Genomic DNA, 25,259 nt, shown 5'->3' on the forward strand with positions numbered 1-25,259 from the left:
ACAGCTTGGTCTTAGCTGGCTTGAGGCGGATTCCTCCCCTGCGGTGGGCCTCCAAGACCTCCCGGAGCCTAGCCAGGTGGGCCCAGGTATCCTGGTGAAAGGTCAGGACGTCGTCAAGGTATGACTGGAGGTTGGCCGTACCTAGTGGATTTAGGACCCCTGCAATAAATCTGGAGTAGACAGACGGTGCCGTAGCAAGGCCAAAGGGCATCCTTTTCCATTGGTACAAGCCCCTGTGGGTGGTGAAGGCAGTGCAGGGCCGGCTGTCCTCAGACACACGGATGGTGTAGTACGCGGCCACCGCGTCTAAGGCACTGTAGACGCGGTGTCCTCCCGCTCGTTCTACCAACTGCTGGATCCTGGGCAAAGGGTAGCTATCCAGTTCCAGGCACTTGTTGAGGGCTCTGTAGTCGACGGCCCAGCGGGTGCTCCCGTCCTTCTTCTTGATGGGCACCAGGGGGCTGCTCCAGGCGGAGTCTGAAGGCTCTATGACTCCCTCTTGTAGCCAGGTGTCCAGTTGTTTCTCCAGCTCAGCCTCCTGCCGCGGGTTCAGATCCCTAAATCTCTGGCGGAGCGGCTGGGTCCCTGGTTTGAGGCGCAGCTGCAGCTCTACTACGTCAGTGCAGCCGGGGGTAGAGTTGGAGAAGACGTCCCTGTACTCTGATAACAGGGTCCAAACCTCCTTCTTGAGCAGGGGGTCCTTACGCAGGAACTCGTTGTCCTCCATCTCAAGGGCCTCCCACAGCTCCTGCATATCTGGGGGCTCAACAGGCTCTTGGAACGAGTGGAGACGAGGGGGAGGCTTATCAGAAACCTCTAAAATGTCAGGCTTGACCAGCTCCCCAGCCACGGGGAGGCCAGCGTCCAGCAGGAGGGGCGTCTCCCCTTCATTTACCACCAGCACTCGAAACACGCTGGCGGAGCCAGGCCTGTGGGCATACAGGCCTTCTGGGATGACAAGATCCTCCCCAAACCTCTGTTCTGGGGCAGCTAGTTGGATGGCATCCTTAGTACGGTGCCCTACTAATTCAACAGGGACAGCCATGACACCGCGGCCAGGCAAGACCACCCGCTTGGCCGTGCGGAGTTGGGGTGGCTGGCCGTCAGTTGGAGTGACAGCGCTTAGCCTATACGTGGCTGGCGCGGGGTCAGCTTCGGCTCCGGGACCCACCGGCCGCGACTTGACGGGCTCGGCCTCGGGAGGGGCTGGCGTGTCGGAGCCAGGTGTGGCTCCGAGGGCGTCCGGCCACGATTTGACGGGCTCGGTGCTGGGAGAGGCCGGGGCGCTGGGACCAGCCTGGGCTCCGTGGGCGTCCGGCCGCGACTTGACGGGCTTGGCGCTAGGAGAGGCTGAGGCAGCGGAGCCATGCGTGGCTCCGGAGGCGGCCGGCCACGACTTGACGGGCACGGCGCCGGGAGAGGCTGATTCCTGGGAGTTGAGTGTGGCTCCGGGTGCATCAGACCGCGACTTGACGGGTCTGGACTCGGACTTGGCTGGCTGAATGGCTGGGGGTCCCAGGTAGAGGGGGCCAGGTGGACACGGCTGGCCATTGATGAAGGTGTCGGCGGAGAAGATTGGTTCTGGAGGGCTGGCAATCTCAGGAAACGTTGTTGGCAGGTTCTCCCGCGGCACCTTGGGCACTGGGGGCAACCCCATGGCTAGCAGGTTGGTCCCCCTATGGGCGTTTAGCGCAGTATCCACCCAGTGCGTGCCTTTCTCGACTACACGCGGCTGCTCTGGCAGTGGGCCTGGCAGAGGCCCCTCATAACTCAACTCTCTCTCGGCGGTCTCCCGGTCGATGGGGACGCCATGGAGTGGGATGAACTCCCCACGCACCCACAAGCAGGGGGGTTGCATGTCGAAACAGAGCCTAGTTCCGAACTCCTTGAGAAAATACCCTCCTAGGTTCAGAGGGTGTGAGAGATTCCGTACCACAGTCACGTGGTACAGATGGAGTATAAGGGTGTGTGAGACTGCCATATATAATTCTTTTAATTTTCCTATTACCTGGAGGGGCTGGCCTTCCTCGTTAGCAGTCAGGATTTGGGTGTTGTCTGGAACCAACATGCGTTGCACGCCCATTGCGTGCATGAGATGTTCAGAAATTACAGCAGACCCTGGTACACGGTTGCCAGAATCGACCATGGCATCAACCTGTATGTGTTGGGCAGGGTCAGGAGTGGGGAACCTCACCCTGATATGGCAGGGGAAGTGGAGGTCCTGCCCTTGAGACAAGGGGGCCTCCCGTTCGGCTGGGGTTGGCAGAAACTTCGGTGGTGGCCGAACCGCAGCTATGGTAGTATCGCTTACCATGGTGGCTTAGGCTGTAGCTTTGAATCACTAGAGCTTATCAATTATCACTGGGTCAACAATTTTATATTTCTTTTTATCACTTGGTTGACATTTATACACACTTATGTGTTGTTATCACTAGGAGCTCTAGGTGTGATTCTAGAAGCACTGGCAGCAGGGAATGTCCGTCCTGCAAGGTTCAGAGGGGTGACGGCGGCAGGGAATGTCCCGTCCTGCAGCGCCGCTGGTTCGAATCCCGAAAAATGGCGGCAGGGAATGGCCCGTCCTACAGCGCCTCGGGTTCGAATCCTGGAAGGCAGCGGCAGGGAATGTCCCGTCCTGCCGTGCCTGTGGCTCAAATTCTGCTATCCGTCGCAGTGGTAGGCCTTACTTGTGTGCTGAAGCTTCGCAGCCACACATTGCCTTCTCAGGGAGACCAGCACCTAGCTGTCCGTCTCGTAGGTTTGGCCTGGGTGTCCTGGGGCTTGTCCCAGCTACACTTGCCAATTTAGACTCAGTTCTGTAGCCGTTTGAGCTAAATTATCCGATTACCGTGGCTGCGCACCTAGCGCTACTCCTACACGGTACGGAAAAAGCGTCGTAACTGGCGCTTTTAGCAGGCTAAATCTGCTTGCCGTAGGCCAAAGGCCCACATATTGCGTTCAAAATGATGGAAATTTGACCTAAAAAGGCCGTCTCACGGGTCAGTTGGCTTCTCAGTTGGCGGCTGATTGTCCCCTTACTTGCCAAAGGGTCCAATCAGAGGTAGAATAGGCTAATTTCTGTAAGGCTCGATTGAAACACGCTGACACCAAGATGTGGTAAGCCGAACGTTTCAGCTCACAGGGTTGCGAGTTCGAGTCCAATGAGCCTTAGCCTTGAATTATTCTACCAAAAACAAACTAGCAGGATTTAGTCATACAGAAATTATATATTTAACTGAATAATATTTACAATGAATGTTTACTATTTATATACAACAGATTATAACAATGGTTAGGTTTGAAGGGGGTGTGGGGACACAAGGCTTAGCCCCACGGCGGTAGACAGGCTGCGGGGGCAGCCGTGGTAAAAGGGGAGGCAGCGCCTCCCGGTTATATAATTGCGTGAGGGGCGCGTGATAGCTGTGTGTTTGTGCCCCTCCCCATATTTAGGCAGGCCAGTTTGACCGCTGGATAGCGGGGTCACCGTCGGTCATGAGGTGAATGGTGATATAATGGGGATTAGTGCAGAGGGCTTGTTATGATAAGTCACTGCATAGCAATTCTGTAAACTGCCCGTCCGTCTGGTTGTCGTATTACCACAGTTAAACTTTTTAGGTTTTAAAGATTTGGTTAAAACTATGTTTCTAGGAGTAGTATTTCATAAACCTATAAATAAAAGAAAAGTTTTTGGATAAATAATAAAAAATTTTAGTTTTCGCAAGAAAGAACGCTAAATCTGTAAGGCAATAGACTATGAATCTACACTCTGTGTTAATTTAGTATATGCTTTATAGTTTGTTTAGTTGTCTAGCTAGGTTTAGTCTTTACTTACATAATAGACTTTTTCAGTTGTCTATAAATCCAGGAAAATATATGTTTTCTAGAAATCTTGGGATCTGTTAGCACCTCCTCCTGTTGGTATTCTGGACCAGTTGGATCAGAACATGAATACTGCTATAATACCTGTAAGTATATATATTAGTATCTCTAGTTGGTATTCTAGACTATTTTGTGATATGTTTAGGAAGACCTTGAGATTGAGGGAGAATTTGAGACCCCGGCCCTTACCAGTCATATATTTCTTCCAGGACAATGCAGACTTGTATTAGGTTAGTACTCTAATAATATTATAATAGACACTCTAATATATTTCTTCCAGGACAATGCAGACTTGTACTAGGTTAGTACTCTAATAATCTTATAATAGACGCTATATTATATTTATTCCAGGACAATACAGACTTGTATTAGGTTAGTACTCTAATAATCTTATAATAAACACTCTATTATATTTATTCCAGGACAATGCAGACTTGTACTAGGTTAGTACTCTAATAATCTTATAATAGACGCTATAATATATTTATTCCAGGACAATGCAGACTTGTATTAGGTTAGTACTCTAATAATCTTATAATAAACACTCTATTATATTTCTTCCAGGACAATGCAGACTTGTATTAGGTTAGTACTCTAATAATATTATAATAGACACTCTATTATATTTCTTCCAGGACAATGCAGACTTGTATTAGGTTAGTACTCTAATAATCTTATAATAAACACTCTATTATATTTCTTCCAGGACAATGCAGACTTGTATTAGGTTAGTACTCTAATAATATTATAATAGACACTCTATTATATTTCTTCCAGGACAATGCAGACTTGTATTAGGTTAGTACTCTAATAATCTTATAATAAACACTCTATTATATTTCTTCCAGGACAATGCAGACTTGTATTAGGTTAGTACTCTAATAATATTATAATAGACACTCTATTATATTTCTTCCAGGACAATGCAGACTTGTATTAGGTTAGTACTCTAATAATCTTATAATAAACACTCTATTATATTTCTTCCAGGACAATGCAGACTTGTATTAGGTTAGTACTCTAATAATATTATAATAGACACTCTATTATATTTCTTCCAGGACAATGCAGACTTGTATTAGGTTAGTACTCTAATAATATTATAATAGACACTCTATTATATTTCTTCCAGGACAATGCAGACTTGTATTAGGTTAGTACTCTAATAATCTTATAATAAACACTCTATTATATTTCTTCCAGGACAATGCAGACTTGTATTAGGTTAGTACTCTAATAATATTATAATAGACACTCTATTATATTTCTTCCAGGACAATGCAGACTTGTATTAGGTTAGTACTCTAATAATATTATAATAGACACTCTATTATATTTCTTCCAGGACAATGCAGACTTGTATTAGGTTAGTACTCTAATAATCTTATAATAAACACTCTATTATATTTCTTCCAGGACAATGCAGACTTGTATTAGGTTAGTACTCTAATAATATTATAATAGACACTCTATTATATTTCTTCCAGGACAATGCAGACTTGTATTAGGTTAGTACTCTAATAATATTATAATAGACACTCTATTATATTTCTTCCAGGACAATGCAGACTTGTATTAGGTTAGTACTCTAATAATCTTATAATAAACACTCTATTATATTTCTTCCAGGACAATGCAGACTTGTATTAGGTTAGTACTCTAATAATCTTATAATAAACACTCTATTATATTTCTTCCAGGACAATGCAGACTTGTATTAGGTTAGTACTCTAATAATATTATAATAGACACTCTATTATATTTCTTCCAGGACAATGCAGACTTGTATTAGGTTAGTACTCTAATAATCTTATAATAAACACTCTATTATATTTCTTCCAGGACAATGCAGACTTGTATTAGGTTAGTACTCTAATAATCTTATAATAAACACTCTATTATATTTCTTCCAGGACAATGCAGACTTGTATTAGGTTAGTACCCTAATAATATCATTAAATTGACGACTATTGTTGGAAGTCTTTGTAGTTACTATTCACATTTTCTTTTTTTAATGTATTGGAGTTAACCATTGATCTTAAGGGATAAAACAATGGAGAATAAATGGATGCACATCCTCAATGTTGTTAAACAAAATAACCGCTTCAGTAAATTGGAATTATTGGGTGCAATGTTTGAACATTAATAGATTGGAATCAACCAAACAAAATTCAACAAAAGTACCCAAATTTTTGAGCCAATAAATAAGATAACGTGTTATAAAACTTTGGTACAAACGACCGTAATTGGTAGGCCAGTGTCCCCTTCCTCCCTGATTTAATTTTTAATTTCTACTTGTTATTACTATTTACATTGCCAACATATTTGAGAAGATTCTATAAAAAAAATAATTGACCAAATCATTATACATTTTCACATAAAATCTTTATTTTTCTGAGAAGCTTTCTGTTTTAACCTACGCTATGACGACTTATTTCTAAACACTAGTAGTCTAATCAATCAATCATTTTTTTATTGTCTAGGTCGAGAGGATGGAAGTATAGTCCTGTTGCCAGCAACACAAACTATTATGATGCATTTATTAACAGGTAATGTCTGGGAAGGATGCTGTATCCCCCGAGATGTATGAGACTTACAGACAGGATAGTTATAGAGCAGCTTTAGCAAAGATAATCTACCTGTGTCTGCAAAGCAGGGGTGATCAAAGTTACCCAAGAATCTCCAGAGGTTATCAAAAGGGTGCACTGCTGGCGGGACGGGAGTACGGTTAGGGTCTCCAGAGAGGCGGGCAGGGCATTAATGGTTTCTGGAAATATGTGGAATGTCTTGATGTTTATCCTAAATAAGATATGTTATAGAATTGGCCAGGTGGCTGAATCCTAAGCTTCACCCGGCCTATACTATGTCCTATTCTCCCCCCAGTTATTTTATATACAATATTTATTAGTGGGGAAAGGAGAAAGGGTTAATCTAAGTGTATTATATAGAGAATTAAGCTGTACCTGTATGTTAATTCTGGACAGCTTAGTTCTCTAAAGAGCCGGCAGACATTATAACTAAGCGGTCTGAAAAATGAAAATCTTTATTTGCTATTTGCAACCGCGAAATTAGAATGTCTGCCGCAGTGAGCCGCAGGCAACCCGTTGTTCTTCTCCAGTGATTTGGTGGCCTGAAAGTGTACATACATTAGTGTACATGACACTCCCGGCAAGAAAAAGAAGAACATAGGGCTGCGGGTTGATCACTGCAGTTTACAATATGAAGACAGATGGTAGGATACGATACGCCCAGAAGCATTTGCCCTAACGTGTCTTATCTGGATGCAACTTATAGAGTAGCCATGCGTCTCATTTTTGTTATATTGTCTCTGAAAGACATTTAGTTTTTAACAAAAAAATGGAAGAAAAAAGATTGTGAAAAAAATCGTGGAAAAAAAAGGTTTATAGCTTTAAGCTTTGGAATTGGAGGCAAAGGTCAAAAGTAATCTTCATGGCCTCCAACTCTTTCTTGTCGGCTGAGGCCTTTGCCTTGGCCTCACGGGCTTGCTTTCTGGATTTAAATTAAACTATTTAGTCAATTTAGGAATATAAGCTAAGTACCTATAGTTGTAATTTTGATTATAGTATATAATTATATATACCTGTTTGATATTGTGAGATTCCTTTATAGAAAATAGAAATACCCCTGGAGGCTTTTAGGGACACACGATACAAGAGTAGGTGAGGGCGTTAAGTCGATCCACCACTCTTATTTTAAGAAGCTCCTCTACAAAGCGAGTTAGCGAGATTTTAAGCTACATTTAATATTCTAGGTAAACACCACAAGTACACTACCTGGCCTAACCATCAGGTGTTGATGTACTACACTGTACTTTAGTGCAACTATATTAATATTCTAGGTAAACACCACAAGTACACTACCTGGCCTAACCATCAGGTGTTGATGTGCTACAATTTACTACAGTACAACTATATTATTATTCTATAGGTAAACACCACAAGTACACTACCAGGCCTAACCACCAGGTGTTGATGTGCTACACTGTACTAGAGTACAACTATATTATTATTAATTTAGGTAAACACCACAAGTACACTACCTGGCCTAATCATCAGGTGTTGATGGGCCACACTGGACGGGTCAACTGTCTGCTTTATCCAAACAACGAAAATCCCAGGAATGCATACTTAAATATTTTTTTGTTGTGAAAACTTCTAATAAAAAATCATGTTCTCAAATATAAGAATTTATTTTTTTGTTTAAGTGATCTTAGTGTTTCAAATTTGAATGTTTTTGTAATCAATTTTAAAACAAAAAAAAATGAATTTAAGTATGTGCTATACACAGATATGACGTGGCCCACTTAGTATCTGGAGGCGTGGATTTTTCAGTCTGTCTCTGGGATATTTATACGGGCTCTCTTATTCACAGATTTTCAAGTCATGGCGGTGAGGTAGGTTAAATTATGCTATTCATTAATAGGTTCAGACAACTTATTTGACCTATTTACCTATTTTACCTCGTTTTGGCATTTTCCTACGAATTCAAGAAGTCATCTTGAGAACCCAAGGGCATCATCCGATTGTTATAGAATTCAATACTCTAAAATCCACCGTAGGATATTAGGTTAAGGTAACATCCAACAGACAACCAAATCTTTAATTATACGAACTTTGTCAGAAAGTCATGACTGTATATTGGCAGTGGCATTCCTTCTACTCTCACTATTAGTTTAAATTATCAGTCATAGCAGCAGTAGGTACAATTTTAACGTCTCTAGTATGACGCGGTGTGGTCCAGCCTCGAAACTGACACCTTCTTAATAGAAAGCAGTAACGTTATCATTTACGCTTATGCCTCGAATTTTAAGCAGAAACGCTGTATTAAAGATTATTATTCTTTTTCATTGTAAAATATTTTAATCTTGTTAAAGCTATGCTATTTCATACTTATTATTCCTTGTTTAGGTTTTACGTCTGCATGTTCCACCCCCCGGGGTCTCCACAAGGATAGGATATTGTATCTGTGGCGTGGCCAGTGATCATTCTGTTACTCTTCTATCTCTCAAGGTAATACTATAGTTTCAACAAGGATGACATCATCCATAAGTAGCGAAGAACAAAAAAAATCTTAGACAATGTGAAATAAAGAGCATTCATTGAAGTCAAGATAAGAAATATATTGGAGAAGAAAATCACGAAACCTTTTTAATTTTTTATATTTTTGATATTTATTTTTTGCAGCATGACTGACAGACTTACGGACAAAGTGAATTACATACTCTATGCTCATTGGCATTGGGAATCTTCACAAAGGGAGAGGTCATTTTCTAGTAAATCCCGTAAAGGTGTGTGTTATAAGGCCTAAAAATAGTAGTAGAACGATGTGCTCTAGATATATGTATTACCTATTGAATAGAACAATAGGGAAATTTTTTTTTTTTTTTTGATAACCGTACCTGGATTATCTAAAAAAAAATACGAAATTTCTATCAAACGCTTTGTTTGGCTCAAACTGACAAAAATTAAAAAAAAATATAATTATAATAATAATGTTTTCTATAGGTACAAGGTAAAGGTTAAGAACAATCTATACCATTAAACAAAGGAAGAAGTCATTCTTTACAGGTTGATTTATTATAATTATATTTTTTTTTATTTGTGTCAGTTTGAGCCAAACAAAGCGTTTGATAGAAATTTCAGATATTCCAGGTACGGTTATCAAAAAAAAAAAAAAAAAATTTCTTCCCTATTGTTCTATTCAATAGGAAATACAAATATATAGAGCACCTTATCGTTCTACTACTATTTTTAGGCCTTATAACACACACCTTTACGGGATTTACTAGAAAATGACCTCTCCCTTAAATAGCGGTTACAGACTGACCGACGAACTGCTTTTTAGGCGACGGACAGATGAAGTAAATTATAGCGTAGCTTCACTACCAACAAGGATAGGATATTGTATTTGTAGCGTAGCGTAGCATCAAGACTATATTGCCCATAATAGCCATAAAATTAATATTATAGGAGAGAAGGTGTATTATGCTAGCATCAAGACATATATTCCCCATAATAGCCATCAAATGGAAACCTTTGGACGATTTTCTGTTGGTCAGCTGTTCAGATGGGTCAGTCTACATCTGGCAAATGGAGACAGGAACTAATACTTAAATTTTTCTATAGCAAAGCTACTTTAAAACATTTTTCTAAAGATCTTACGGTACACAATGACAGGCAAACATTCTGCTCTTAAGAATCGGGGCTAAAAAACTTGTTTTATTCTTATAATTGTTCATTTTTATATCCGCGGAAAGCTGTTTATAATACAATGCGATATATTACTATTCTAAAATTTTAATTTGAGTATTGGACCCAGGACACCTTGACCGCGTGGTGACAGGTATGGTGGCTCAGGAAATTCTGGAGGCCTGTGATGATATGGGTGGTTCAGCGGAAGGAGGTGGTGCTGGGGGTGGTGGAGGCGGTGGAGATGGCGCCTTGGCGAATCCTGCTTTAGGTAAATTTCCGAATTTTTCTGTTTTTGTAATTATTATCCTCAAATCACTTGATGTGAGGGGGGTTGATGTAGAACACCCCTAATTTTATAAATAAAAATTGTTTGGCGTAGGTAATTTTTTCTAGGGATAATCTCTCTTGGATGGTGGTGGCACCCTCTCCACAAATCATGGTTATAAACCTTCCAAGGACCAATGAGAAGCTACATTGTAAAGAAGAACCATATCGGTTCAGCAATTAGCGATATAATTTGACGCACATAGAGAGATTCCAAGACATCACATTATTTAACTTAAATATGTGAATATTGTTTCATTTTGTAGGATTGTTACGTGGCCTTAGACACAGAAATTTGGCGGCAATCAAGATGGCGACACAGCGCGGCATTCATCAGCTACAAGGTCCGGGCGATAAACAGTATCAATATCAAGAAAAGGTAGGTTGATTTCTAAGGGTCAATATTCAATATTTTGTTATGTATGATTTACAAGTAAAATAAAACAATTTTATTGTCAGGGATAATTGATAAATATTTTTTGATAATATTTCACCTCATTAAACAGAGAAATCATCTGACAGTCTTTAAGCTCATGTAAGGTAGCCTCACAACATACTACCATTTCATTTTGTTCTTTGAAATGTAATATACCTAAAATGAGCAGAAAGTAATGTAAAAAAAACTGTTCCAATCCTGAGCTTTAAGAATCGTTCATTTTAAAAAATTGAGAAAAATTTTAGAGGCGGTATTCTTAGGAAGTAAACTATTTATGTAAGCTTGCTTTGCCTCATGGGTGTACCTCTGGTCATATAAAATATAAAGATTTATAATGTACATATTTCTTTGCAATGAATTGTTTTTTAAGTGCAATTTTTTGTTAAACCTCTAGTTTTTTTTTGTTCATCAACACGGGTGTTTCTAAATTTATTATTTTTTTTAGGTACGAGCATTCCCGTTGGTGGTGGACGGATTCCGTACCAACCAGGCGGACCCTGAGGGCCATATCCTCTTCTTCGATGTCGAGGCCTTGATTGTCCAACTTCTTACAGAGGAATATACGGTCATGTCGCCAGGTACACACGAATTGATAATAATTATATATTGATTGATTAGCCATAGTCTCTTAGGGTTTGGACCTAAGTAGTCATGGAGTAGGCTGAGACACTTTTGTATAGCCACTAGGGCTATCAAGCTCCACGTTCAAGCACATTATGACTTGACCCGCTATCTCATGAGAGCTACTCATTATTACCTCACCCTCGCCGAGTATGGCAGGTGTCCCAAATGAAGTCACCGTAATAAATGACGCTCTCCGCAGAGGAGCTTGGGATAAGGGTAGTACTGATATTATGTGCTTGACTATTAAGTATCCAAACTTACTCAATAATCCCCTTCTTACACAATCAGGGGAAGTTGCGTGAATGTATTCAACTGAGAAATTCGAGTTTCCACATGGGGACTAGAACTCGAACTCTCATCACCGTAACTCAGTGCGTTACCACTTAGATACGACGCCCCTTTATATAAAAGAAAAGGGTGTTTGTGAGTCTGTCTCTCTGACTGTACCGAAGGATCTCACAAATAGGTTGACAGATATGTTTATTCTTTACAATGTAGCTTGCATAGGCCCTGGAAAGGTTTATATTTATTTTGGGATAGGTTTGGACGTTTGCTAAATCTCAATATCACATACTCGTATAAAGCATTCTCGAACATTTTATAAAGGTCTCCAAAAATCTACGTGATATTTTATGCTTCCCTTTTATGTGAAAATTATGATTCCAGGGACAATGGAGGTACAGGGACTAACTAACCAGGCAGAATATGAAAGAATCAGAGCTTTAACCAAGATAGCAAGTCCTGATGCTGCCAAAAAGATTGCTGGATTTCTTAATAAGGTAATTTTTATTATTGGTTTGAGACTTCGGCCCCACAGGGGAAACACAACTGGAATTAATCCAATATTGTTTAATTTTGCAATCCGCGAAAACTGTCATTAATATAATGCAATAAATAAGAATTCCAGTATGGCTCCGAATCCGATTATTTTCACTTGATTAAAACTAGTTCTGAGCCGTACTAAAAAAATCATGTATTGTACTGTAGGTTCCATTGGAATTCAGTCCACACGGGATTCAACCCACGGAATTCAGCCCAGCGGTATTCAACCCAACGGGATTCAGCCCACACGGAATTCAGTCCACACGGAACTCAACCCACGGAATTCAGTCCATACGGGACTCAACCCACGGAATTCAGTCCATACAGGACTCAACCCACGGAATTCAGTCCATACGGGAATCAACCCACGGAATTCAGTCCATACGGGACTCAACCCAATATATATATAAAATTACCAGTTCAAAATAGTTTAATTTAAGAAAAAAAATTTAAAAGATATGTTTTAAAAAAAATGTATGTATATTTTTTTTATTGTAGAAATTATCTTATAAAATATGATTTAAAAAAATTTGAGAAAAAAAATTATTTTCTAAAATTTTCTGAGAATTTTGTATATATATTGGGTTGAATCCCGTGTGGACTGAATTCCGTGGGTTGAGTCCCGTATGGACTGAATTCCATGGGTTGAGTCCCGTATGGACTGAATTTCGTGGGTTGAGTCCCATATAGACTGAATACCGTGGGTTGAATCCCGTGTGGGCTGAATACCGTGGGTTTAATCCCGTGTGGGCTGAATACCGTTGGGTTGAATCCCGGTGGGCTGAATTCCGTGGGTTGAATCCCGTGTGGGCTGAATTCCAATGGAACCTGTACTGTATTAAAGCTAGAATTTTTAACGAAAAGGAAAATAAATATCACAAAATAACTTCCCTTTTTTTGGCTCGGGCCTTCGGCCATACATGTAAAATTAATCCAATAATGTTTAATTTTACTATCCGCGGAAAATTCAATAATACGATGCGATAAATAACTGACTTTTCCAGTATGGCTCCGAATCCGCTTATTTTCACTTGATTAAAACTGGTTCTGAGCCATACTAAAAAATCATGTATTGTACTGTTTTAAAGCTCGAATTTTTAACGAAAAGTAAAATAAATAAATAAATATCATAAAAAAACTCAAGTTTTTTTTAGCTCGGGACTTCGACCCCATATGTAGAATTAATGCAATAATGTTTAATTTTACTAACCGCGGAAAATTTAATAATACGATGAGATAAATATTAAATAACGTATATAATTATTAGGTGAAGGACACCGCAGACTCCAAACTACATGCGGGTATAACAGCCAGCCCTGAAACACAGAAGAAACTAACTGGCATTATGAGTAAGGTAAAATAAATAATGAAATTAATATTTAAAACAAGGATGACAACATCAGGAAGTATAGCTGCGAAGCACAAAAATTTGGATGAACAAACAGGCAATGTAATGTTATTGTACAAATGTAACATGACTGAAAAATTAACCGACAAACTAAGTTGTATATTGGATGCTTTTTGTAAGGGCAGTTTTAAATAATCTGCAGTGTTTATTAAATAGTATGTAGACAGACAAAAAAAAATGTAGTTTTTTTTTTTATGGAAGATAAATTGTTATACAAACCCAATGACGATAAACAAAATAAATCCTTCTGTAACATAAAAGTTTTAGACAATACGTGTTTTAAACGAGCCAATAAAAATTCAAGATAATTTGGTTATAAAACTTTGGGCACTAGTTTAATTTACAGTCAAATGTCCCCTCCCTCCCTGTTATAATCCCTGATTTAATAGGACATTTGGCTAGTCCCCAAAGTTTCTAAAAACGTTTACAACTTTGGAGACTTTTTATTGAATTTTGATTGCTTGGTTAATTAAGTTTGGTGTCCAAAGTTTTAACCACTAATTAGATTCTATAGAGTGGTTAATTTTGTGAGTATCATTTGGGATGTACAGCAATATATCGATTATTGTCTTATCCCTTAAGATCCCTGTGTTAAACGCATTGTTGTATTAATTAATAAACAACATTAATAAAGGTGAAAGAAGGGGCGGAGAAAGCTAAAGGAGAGCTGGAAAAAGCCAAGAAAGAACTGGAGGAGAGAATGCAGGATGATTTCAGTGATAAAGGTTGGTCAGTTTCTAACTTGTGACGTGCACAGGGTTTTGCCAGGGGATTGGGAGGGGATTAGAGCGAAAATATTGACAACCCCCTAAATTATCAACAAATTCATAAGTCTCCTTTTATAAGTAAATGACGCATTTTTTTTACACAGCCTTCCTTGTTTAAAAGGGATTAACATTAAGGGGGTTTATCATTATCCACCCCCCTTAATTTTGCCTGGTGGATGGAGGCACTTCCTTTCTGTGCGCCTGTGACTACCTCAAAAGGCATTTTGTTTGAAAGTACTGATTGATTATTGATAAAGTCCATTTTCTACGAATTAAAATTTTTTGCAGGATCAATAGCGGAAGAGAATGGACTGCGCCCCAGCTCGCTGCAGCTGGAAATCAACCTGACCCTGGAGATTGGCCAGCTGTTGCTGTCATTGCTGCACGCCTGGGGGCTGGATAAAGATCTGGACAAGGTGGCCCTCAGTAAATTGGGACTTCTTAGACCGAGGTTACAATATTTTAGTGTTTTCCAGTTTATGCTTACATATTTGTAGTAGCGAAGCTTCTCTGTAATTTACTTGGTCTGTTAGTCAGTAAAGCTATGGGAAAATGCTTTCATGCCTTATTCTCTTCTTTTTTCACCCTGTCTTTTTAAAAACCACTTTATACTCTTTGTGCTTCACTACTTAAGGATGTAAATTTCATACCTAATTCCAATACCCAAAGTTTTATAACTACGTTGTCTTATTCGTTGACTCAAAAATTTTGATATCCTGATTCAAAACTAGTAGTGTCCAACCCTTTCAACAAATAGTTTTAATACCTATACAGAAATGGAATTGGTTTATAATTATTGGGGAGGTTTATGAATTTATTGTCCATTGTCTTACCCCTTAGAATCTCTGCATTTTTTAGGATTCCTGTGAGTTTTGGTCTGGTATCTGGACGTGGTGGGATGTCCCTTGTGCTGCCCACCTGGTCACCTAGACGGGACAATATTAACTTTCCTACATTAATAGAATATTTTACAGGTAACAATGTTCAATTCTTATGCTATTTTTGGGAATGGTACCACCACCTTCAAAGAGAAATCGTCTTTTCTAAAAGGATGCCCAAAAACTTATTCATTTATTTTTTTCTTCTAATAATAATATTCAAAGTGTGGGGGTGGAGTAGGGGCCTTTAGGGGCGTAGCTGCTATCTGGGAGGAAGGAGACATTGGACTGTAAATTATATTTGTACCCAAAGTTTTAGCTTCCTCGTTTGTTTTCGATATGACCACTGAAAAACTGCTCTTTCAATGACTTTCCATGATTTTATTGTGCTTTACTTTTATTAACCCTTAACGGTTTAACGCCCCCCCTCCGGTTTTTTCTATCTCATTTTCTGTGTGTGAAAGATAAAGAGCCAAAACTGCGTGACTTTTTAAGTATGGGTATGACACATAACTGAGAGTTGGAATTTTTTGAATATCTCCATCCTGGCGGGCACAGGATGCCAGCAAACCTAGCAGGATCATCAAGGTAAAGAGGAAAAATATTTTTTTTTGACTTAAACAAAGCATTTTATCTTACCAAAATACTAAAATATCCTCTAGTAGTACAACCTCATATGAAATAAAGGTGTTCAAGTCAATTTCAGGTTCCAGGTATGATCCTGCAGGTCCTGATCCTCCAGGTCTTCAGAAATCTTTAAAAGGCTCCTGTGGCCGCAATTTTTGACTTAGAGACGTCAAATTTTAAACTTAAGCTTTTATTACATGTCTACATGACGTATTAAAATTTCATAAAGATCCGACACCGTTTTCCTGCCGACCGCCGACTGCGGCGGCTGGCAGCTGCCAAGTACAGCTGCGGCCGCTAAAATTTGTATTTTGATATTTCTAATATAAAACTTACATAAAGATAAACATTTTCTGTAAAAAAATTGTTCTTCTAGCTTCAAAAATAAGAAAATTACAGCCGTTTGAAATTTTTAAGTAAAAAAGGACCTAAAAACAAAGGTTGTTAAATAAAAGGGTAAAGGAAGCGAAAATTGACTTTGACTTATAAAAGGTCGGAAATTCATTATCAAACAGGGGACTTGCACAAAAAATTTAGCCCTCTAGCTCTAATAGGAACTGAGATAATAAAGGGAGGGGCGTGAACGCCCCCCCCCCCCCCCCCCGACCGATTAAGGTGCGGCAAGGGCCCAACTGTTAAGGGTGTTGTCATCCTTGTTTATTTTTAGCAATTGTTCACTGGGAGTTGTCGCAAACCTTGACTACCCACCACCATTCACTCTATACTTCACCTCGTCTGTCCGTCAGTTCATAACGCGTTTCCCTTTCGATTTGTTTTCGATATGACCACTGAAAAGCTGCTCTTTAAAAGACAGGCCTTTATTCCATCCATGATTTTATCGTGCTTTGCTACTTGTCAAATGATCCTTGTTTTTTTTAGCAATTGGCCACTGGGAGTTGTCGCACACGCTAACAACACAATACCTTAATAAAAATATTAAAGCATAGAATAAATGAAAGGTTTCTTGAAATTTTTCTTCTATATATTTTTGTTAATTATGACAATTAAACGTTTGTTTTTAATATAACATTGTCTATATTTCAATTTATGTTTAAATCCTTGTTTTTTTAGCTATTGGCCACTGGGAGTTGTCGCACACCCTGACAACCCACCACCTACTCTCCCTCATCAGTATCACCAACACTCTCACTTCCGTGTCCAACGCCAGCTTTGTTCCTGAACAGGAAAATATGGCATTTAATCGTTGTTTATTAACGTGAAAATTATAAGATTAAAATTAGTTTTGATTAAAAAGTGCTATAAAAAGGGTTTTAAGTAAGCTTTATATAGATTTTGTGATGGTATTAGGCTATTCATTTAAGATTCAAGTTTTAATATGGTTTTAAGCTATTTTTCTCGCTCCTCTCTGTCCCTCTTGTACTTAGCTATTAGATGCGTAACCGCTATTATATATGTATTTAAGTTAATGGATATAAGAAATAGGTGGATATATTGATGACAGGGTAAATTTACTTTCTTATATATACCTCATTTATTGGTCAGTTCGTTCTTCCAGTAAAAGGAAAAGGAATGAAGTGGAGTGAAGGGGGTGGATGTGAGGTATCGTTATTTTAGCTAGCTTATAGTATTACTTTATAAGAGTACATGAAAATCTGGTGCAACATTCATATAAAAATATATTGATTTTTATGTTATAATGCCATATTAATTTATAAAAAAAACAGGAAAGAAAACGTAAATTAGTCCGCCAGGCTACGCACGGAACAATGGAGATTTCTAATACTACAGATGCTTCTTTTACAAAGTAAGTATTATATAGAAGATTTTTGTTTGAGGGAACATTTAACATTAAGTTATAATTTTTGCCCCCACCCCATATTTTGAAATAAATTTAAAATAAGGTGGTTTGTTTTTCATGTGTTAATGTTTTATCTAAGGTTAGGTTTAGTAGGGTACTGGTTAGCCCTGCTGAGTTAGTCCCCCCTCAAGGGTTTTAGGCATTTAGAACCCCCCCTCCCCATATTTTTAATTTATTCTAAAATCATGAGGGTTGAAGGGGTAGTTTCTGTGGACGCTGGGCACTTAGAAGAATAGCACTTAAAAGATTAATAAATAAATCAATTGACATTGTACATTTTTAGACAACAAGAACATATTAAGCAAGCCTGGAGTCTTTTGTCCACTCTTCACTGTGTTCTACTCCATGACAAGGTAAACTATTTCTACTCTTTAATATTTACTCTTTGGCAAGTAAACTTCATCTATGAGGAAGGGGAAGTTGTATTGTAAATTACACTGGTACCAAAAGTTTTAGAAAAATGATCTTTAAGACTCTAATTCGTTGGATCTAAAACTTAACTAAATTGAAAATAAAGGGGGAATATCTTTTTCCCCTATATCATCCAACCCATAAGTGTACACAATAAAACCTAACTTAATCATAAAGCACTAAAACACGAAAAATCACCACACACCCCTCATTATTTTAAAAAATGTATCTTATAACAAGTAGGTTGTACTATAGTCGATAGGCAATTTTATGGAAACCGCTTATGTTTGTTTAGGTGAAAGAAAGCGGTTCAACCAAGCACAAACGAATCCAGGTTGAAATTCTGGCAATCAAATGGCAGGACAGATGTTTGCAGGTAACCAGAACCTTTTTATTTTTGCATTACAACTGCTCACGAAATAGATTTATTACTCTAGAATTAGATGGCCAAACACACAATAAACCGTCAAACTGTAAAAGGAGTTTGTAGCAGACGAAGATTTTTGTTAATATCAAGTCGCATATGATTTATCCAATAATATGAGCAACAACGTTTTTGGATGTAATTTCCCAAAAGCTAGCTATATCTTTAGAAATTTAACTACTTACAACTGACTTATTTCTTTCCAAAATGCAAACACTTTTAACCAATAATATGGTCGGATTGTTTCCTCTCTTTTTCCTCTTAGCGCAATTTAAAGATTTATATTCATCTTTATTGCTTACAAAATGAAAATTTATTTTCACTGCCTAGTAAAATTCCAGTTTAGTAACTTTTTAAAGTGGCCTTTTCTTATTTCTTTTATCACATTTGATTGAAGGAAAGTATTGGTTAAAGCACGTCTTTTGTTTAGGTGAGGTTGGCAGCTCAAGAACTGTTGGTTGCTGAGTTGAAAAATATGGGACCTTCGGGAAGAAAACATTTAGTTGAGGTACAGCTTTATAATCCTTATAATAACGTAAAGGACGTTTGTCTATTTGTCTTTCTGTACCTCTCTAACCGCTAAACCGATATGGCCGTTGAGACTTTAATAGTTCCAATTGATGATATAACAATACAAAATAACATTGATTAAGATTTTCACTCAAAAATAATCAAAAGAATAAATAATGATTGTGCAAATAAAACTTAGTCTAATGCAAATATATTTATTCTTAGTATTATTGAAGCTATTCCATAGTTTACTTTATCTGTCCGTCAGTCAGTCCGTAACGTTATGGGGGAGTGTGATTCCCTCGGCTGCTATTGAAGATAAACAGCTAAAATATTTTTAGTGAAGATTTCTATGACTAATGCGCACATAGTCTACAATTTTGCATGTCTGTTTGTCGGTCAAACGGCTTTCTTTCCTTTTTTTTTGTATGATAACCGAACATCTGCTGTATACACTTTGGCCTTTTGTACATTCCTTAAGTTTTTGGTGCTTCGCTACTTATGGATGGTTTAATCATTTTTTTTATTTAAGATCTGGGGCCACTATGTACCAAAATACGGGGACCCGCCGTTCCAGCAAAACTCGCACCTCTCGTCCAACATGCCCTCCAGTCAGGCCGCCACGAACGGCGCGGCGGGTGCATCCGCCGGGGGCGCGGGAGCGGCCAATGGCAATGGAAATATGGTCCACCTCGATGAGGAAGAAGAAAGGTTGGTTTTATGATTTTTAGGGATGATTCTCCTAGTCCCCTTCAAAATCTGAATGAAAATCTAACTGAAATGAATAAACTAAAAAAAAAAATTCCCTTGAAAATTCACCCTACATAAAAAGATGTTAAAAATTATCTGCTCAGAGTTTATTAATGAACATATTAATTTATAAATTAATGTTTGAATGATATTTGTAAAGGTTTTTAAGGCGTTTTATTCGTATGATTTCTGTGAAGTAGTAAATGAAAAGTTAAGAGATCAAGCAAAATAATACTTATACAGCTAACATAATCTGATAACTATTATTTCCTTTAACATTTATTAACTATAGGTATTTTGCTAAATTTGCCTAAGAATTTCATCATATTTTATTGATTTTAGCAAAAAAATGGATCATGGAAAGAAAACGAAGTAGTATGTTTCATCGTATTTTCACAGAAGCTTTTGATAGGATATTTTAAGTTATGTAAGGTAAATGTTAATGATTGTCCGAAGGGTTATGAAATAGGCCCCGAAGTGGGAAATAGAAGAACTACCGTGAAAATTTGACGAAATCCACTACTTCGTTTTCTTTCCATGATCCTCCCCCCACCAAAAAAAACGCGTTTAATCATTATTATGCAGTTTTCTGTAGATTATTATAAATTGTAAAATTACCCCTAAATTATTTTTAAAAACATTTCCCTATTTAAAAACAATACTACTTCACAGAGGTCATAGGAAAAAAAATGTTGGAAAATAAAAATAATTTGTGTAAACTTTATTTTAGAAAGAATGATGGTCGCGGATATCGGTAAAAATTTCTATCTTTTCCTCCTTAGAATTCAAGTTATTTTATTATTTCTGTGTTTTTATCTATAATATTTACTAATTCATAATGGTATTTTGTAGGGTTGGGCCGGATATCCGGTTTGACCGGATACCGGATATTGAAACTATCCGGATACCGGATATCCGGCTGATTTCTATTGCCGGGTATCCGGTAATTTGCAGGATATCTGGCGTTGGCCAGATACCCGGTCGGATACCGGATATCCGATATCCGGCAAAAAAGTATCCGGCCCAACCCTAGTATTTTGGATCTTGTACAGTGCGTACACAGTAAAATGTTGGTGGGATCGCACCTTTCCTAGATTCTAGGAACATTGGAATGTTTTTTTAAAATAAGGAAATAATGGTGCCTTCACCTGAAGTGGTTGTTGAGCACTGAACTCTACCCCTTAATGTTTAAATAAAATTGTAAATGAGTAGGGTTAGTTTGTTTTCCTATGCCTAACACTGCTGGGCCACTCAGTACCCAACATAAACTAAACACTACCTCCATTCCTTATTTCAAAAATAAGGTTGGGGGGGGGGGGGGGGTGGGTGTTCAATTTTTAACAGGCAGTATAAGTGATACCGCCAAAATATTAAAATCCTCCATCAAATGAATAATCCAATATAATTCCAATGCTCCCAGATCTGAGGAAAGATTTGATTCCAGGAACATTTATTGTGAGCTGTACATGATCTGGTCTTTCTTTATTATTAATACTTTTTATTTAGTCATACTGTATTCTTTTTACTAATATTAGTATTGTATTTATATTTATATATTAATTCGTCCCACAAACTAACACAGGGAGTTCAATATTATGGTATAAATTAATCTATCTATACATTTACTAATATTTTATATTTTCTCTCGTTGTTTTCAGTGTTTTATTACATTATCTGATTAATATATCTTATAAGCTTGTACGGCTGGCTGTACATTTATTATCATTGTTTCATTTTTATCTATTTATGGTTATGAAAAAGTATTTGAAAATTAAAAGTGTAACAATGCCTAAAAATGGAGGGAGGAGACATTGGACTGTAAATTATACTGGCACCCAAAGTTTAATAAACTTACTATCTCATCTACTTGTTTTAAAACTTTGGGTACTTTTATAAAATCATAATTGGTTGGTTCAAAAACTTTTCATTAAAAACTTGATAAAAGTTTTTAGTATTGGATACAAATTAACGTCCATTGTCTTATCCTTTAAAATTCCTCCTTCTTAAATGATAAACTTTTAATCTTTTTCATTTTTTATATTGTTCTACTATTTAATTTCCTAATACTTCATATCTATAGCAAAAACTCTTAATCTCAATAATTGCTTTTTGATGGTTACTTTTCTAAATTTAGCTCAGGGAATGGGGATTTTTTGATTAAAATATTTAGCATCAAAACATGTCAATAAAAGTCGACCCTCCTTTTTCAGTTTAGTCTTTTAAAAAAGTAAAAAATGTATAAAAAAAAATGTTTTAGGGGGGAATGATTATATTCCTATGGCGATTTCTTTTTTTGAGGGTCGAGGTACCCTCCCACAAAATAGGCAGAAACCTATTAAAGGCCATTGTTAAGCTAATTACATTACACTTACCAGAGGGTTAATTTCTAACTCGATTTTAATTTCCTTTTTCTAATCACATGTACCTATATTTATTGCAATTTTTGTGTAAATTGGCTTCCACCCCTTCAATCTGTTCAGTGGACGTGATATCCTCTCAGTAATTCTCATAAAATCTCCTTTTCCTGTTATGAGCTAGGTTTTTTTCTAATTTCAGTTTTAAAAAGACAATTTTTAAAGAGGTTTCTATATCTAATTTATAATATCTTCTTTAAATAGGCAAAAAAGGGCAAGTTAAATGAAGCCTGCAGGAAATACACCGCTATCCAATACCCCGAATTTGAAGCCTTTTTAGCTTCAATAACAAAACAAGGTATAGGCAACTTAAAATGATGGTTATACTTATATGATATTAGGGCTGGAAAAATTTTGTAGATTTTCAACTCCCTAAAATGTTATTTTAAGATTTCTATAGTTTTTTTTTGTTAATAAAAATGAAGGCTTCACATTTGGGGTATTGGGTCTACTTTTGGCAGTCTATTAGCAGTTAGAGCGCTGTATTTCCTGCAGGCTTCCTTTAGGCTTAAGTTTTTTTTTCAAAAAATTTGTCTGATTAAAACTGTGACTCTTACTTTCTTGTTTTACTATTTTTTTTCTCTAAGGATGTTGGAATTAGCAAAGCTTAAAATATTTTTTTTTCATTATTTCTTTATGTTAATATAATACAGTTATATACGATATCATGTGAACGTAAATTTAGGCGAAGTCAAACTTAATTAGTACGGTGAAAGGGTAAAAAACAAGGATTACAACATCCATAAAAGAGAACATCTAAATCAGCAGTACAAACAAACACTTGTGTCAGAACTTAATAAGCAGCAAATAAATTTATTAGTCTTAAACTAGTCTGTAATCGTTAGGATATTTCTCCATGCCTAAATTAACAATAGAGCTAAACGTTAGAGACACAAAGACCCTAATTATAGAAAAGATTCTCTTTTCATAATGAATAAAAAATGTTAACATTTTTATTATTAAGTGAATATTATGTGGCTAGCTTTACAAATCATTAGCATTTATTATTTTTTTATATCTATTAATACCATTAGCAGGTAGGGTCATAATCAACAGTTTGGTCAAAGAATTTGCTTTCTTTATATGGTGGTTTTCCTCAAAGTGCCAAGTCAAGCAAAGAATTTCCCTCACCTTTATTTTGAAATGAATTGAAAATAAGGGGGCCGCGGGGTCAGTTTTTCATTTGTTTTTAGTTCAGGTTAGGTAAGGTTATGTTGGGTAATGGGAGGCTCGAATGAATAGGGCTTCCGGAGGGATTATAAGAGGCATAGGGTAAAACTACCCCTCCTCCCTTATTTTCAATCCATTTCACTTGGGTTTTATTGCTTGACAGACACATTAAGGGAAAGCACTTTTCATTTATCTTTATGTGGTAATGATATGTATGTACTTTCAATATTTTATATCATCTTTTCCATTTATTATAATTTTAAAGGGGGGGGGGGGAGGGTGAGGGTTGTTTTGGGGAAAAGGGATTTTTTAGTAGCGAAGCTACTCTATAATTCACAATGTCCGTCCGTCCGTCTGTCCGTCTGTCCGTCCGTCTGTCCGTCCATCCGTCCGTCCGTCCGTCCGTCCGTAATTAATGAATTGGGGGAAACGTGATTTTCTCGGCTCCTATAAAAGACAGAGAGCTGAAATTTTTTGACAACATTCCCATCATTGAGATGCACAATTAAGTAACAAACATCGATGGCGGTCGGACTGCTTTTTTAGCAGGTTTTAGGCTATTTTTTATATTTTCCAAATTTTCTCCATATCTTTGGTGTTCATGGTCCGATTTTCAAAATTTTTTGAGTTAAAGATATCAAAATTTAATTTCCCGTCATTTAAAGAAAACAATAATGACGGTCAGACTGCCTTTTTGCAGGTTTTTGGCTATTTTTATATTTTTCACATTTTTCCCCATATCTTTGGTGTTTATGGTCCGATTTTCGAAATTTTTTCAGTTAAAGATATCAAAATTAAATTTCCTGTCGTTTGAAGAAAACAACAATGACAGTCAGACTGCCTTTTTGCAGGTTTTAGGCTATTTTTATATTTTTCACATTTTTACCCATATTTTTGGTGTTTATGGTCCAATTTTCAAAAATTTTTCAATTAAAGATATTAAAATTAAATTTCTGGCGTTTTAAGAAAAGAAACGATGGCGGCCAAACTGCCTTTTAGCAGGTTTTTGGCTATTTTTATATGTTTGACATATTTCCCCAAATTTTTGGTATTTTTGGTCCAATTTATAAACTTTTTTGCATTAACAGTTTCAAATTTTTTTCCCCATTGTTATGTGCATCTAGTATGTAATTTACTTTAACAGTCTTCATCATACAAAATAAAACAAGGTTTCATTTTATTTTCTCCAATAAATCTATTCTTGATTTTAATAAATACACTTTAAATCTACTTCTACGTATTCCAATCCACAATTTTTTGTGCTTCGCTACTTATGGATGTTGTCATCCTTGTTGTATTTATTATTAGTTTTATAAACATAATAGGTACATTAGCGCTTCTTTTTAATACTTTCCATTAAAATCATATTATTATATTGTTCTTAATTCAGTTTTAATAGAAGAGTAATTTCTATTTTATACTTAAAATTATAATAGTTTCTTATATAAATTAGTGTAAATAGTTTTTTACATTTTATTTATAAACAATGATTATTAATCATGACAGAAAATCTACCAAGCCAAGTTTATGACTAAAGGTACAGAAAATGACAAATATTCCTCCTAGTTAAGTTAGATGTGTTCTAAATTATTAAGGTTTTCTTCATGGGAGCTATTCACGAATTTGATTTGAGGAGTTTTTCAATAAACTTTTGAAAAATTTTAGTAGTTATTTATTGCATTATCGTATTATAGACAGCTTTCCGCGGATATTAAATTGAAACATAAAATTAAAACTAGTTTCGAGGGGGCAAAGGCCCGGAATAACAATACTGGTATTAATTTTAT

The 25,259-nt window shown here is 37.1% G+C and overlaps 1 protein-coding gene across 1 annotated transcript in view; it reads left to right on the plus strand.

Moving 5' to 3' along the window:
* Rbcn-3B (WD repeat-containing protein Rbcn-3B) overlaps positions 1–25,259 on the plus strand; it is a 44,832-nt gene that overhangs the window by 11,070 nt on the left and 8,503 nt on the right. The window contains exons 14-35 of the mRNA XM_080163622.1: positions 3,882–3,962; positions 4,022–4,106; positions 6,360–6,425; positions 7,915–8,011; positions 8,182–8,290; positions 8,805–8,906; positions 9,867–9,993; positions 10,213–10,356; positions 10,679–10,791; positions 11,294–11,426; positions 12,139–12,251; positions 13,562–13,648; positions 14,337–14,427; positions 14,758–14,920; positions 15,328–15,443; positions 17,046–17,153; positions 17,655–17,739; positions 18,077–18,146; positions 18,500–18,580; positions 19,059–19,136; positions 19,671–19,849; positions 20,619–20,642. Of these exons, the coding sequence (XP_080019748.1) occupies positions 3,882–3,962; positions 4,022–4,106; positions 6,360–6,425; positions 7,915–8,011; positions 8,182–8,290; positions 8,805–8,906; positions 9,867–9,993; positions 10,213–10,356; positions 10,679–10,791; positions 11,294–11,426; positions 12,139–12,251; positions 13,562–13,648; positions 14,337–14,427; positions 14,758–14,920; positions 15,328–15,443; positions 17,046–17,153; positions 17,655–17,739; positions 18,077–18,146; positions 18,500–18,580; positions 19,059–19,136; positions 19,671–19,849; positions 20,619–20,642 (2,252 nt within the window). The remainder of the gene's footprint in view (positions 1–3,881; positions 3,963–4,021; positions 4,107–6,359; positions 6,426–7,914; positions 8,012–8,181; positions 8,291–8,804; positions 8,907–9,866; positions 9,994–10,212; positions 10,357–10,678; positions 10,792–11,293; positions 11,427–12,138; positions 12,252–13,561; positions 13,649–14,336; positions 14,428–14,757; positions 14,921–15,327; positions 15,444–17,045; positions 17,154–17,654; positions 17,740–18,076; positions 18,147–18,499; positions 18,581–19,058; positions 19,137–19,670; positions 19,850–20,618; positions 20,643–25,259) is intronic.

The sequence above is a fragment of the Acartia tonsa genome, chromosome 6, assembly GCF_053477335.1.
Source record: "Acartia tonsa isolate MP-2025a chromosome 6, ASM5347733v1, whole genome shotgun sequence".
Taxonomy (NCBI): Eukaryota; Metazoa; Arthropoda; class Copepoda; order Calanoida; family Acartiidae; genus Acartia; species Acartia tonsa.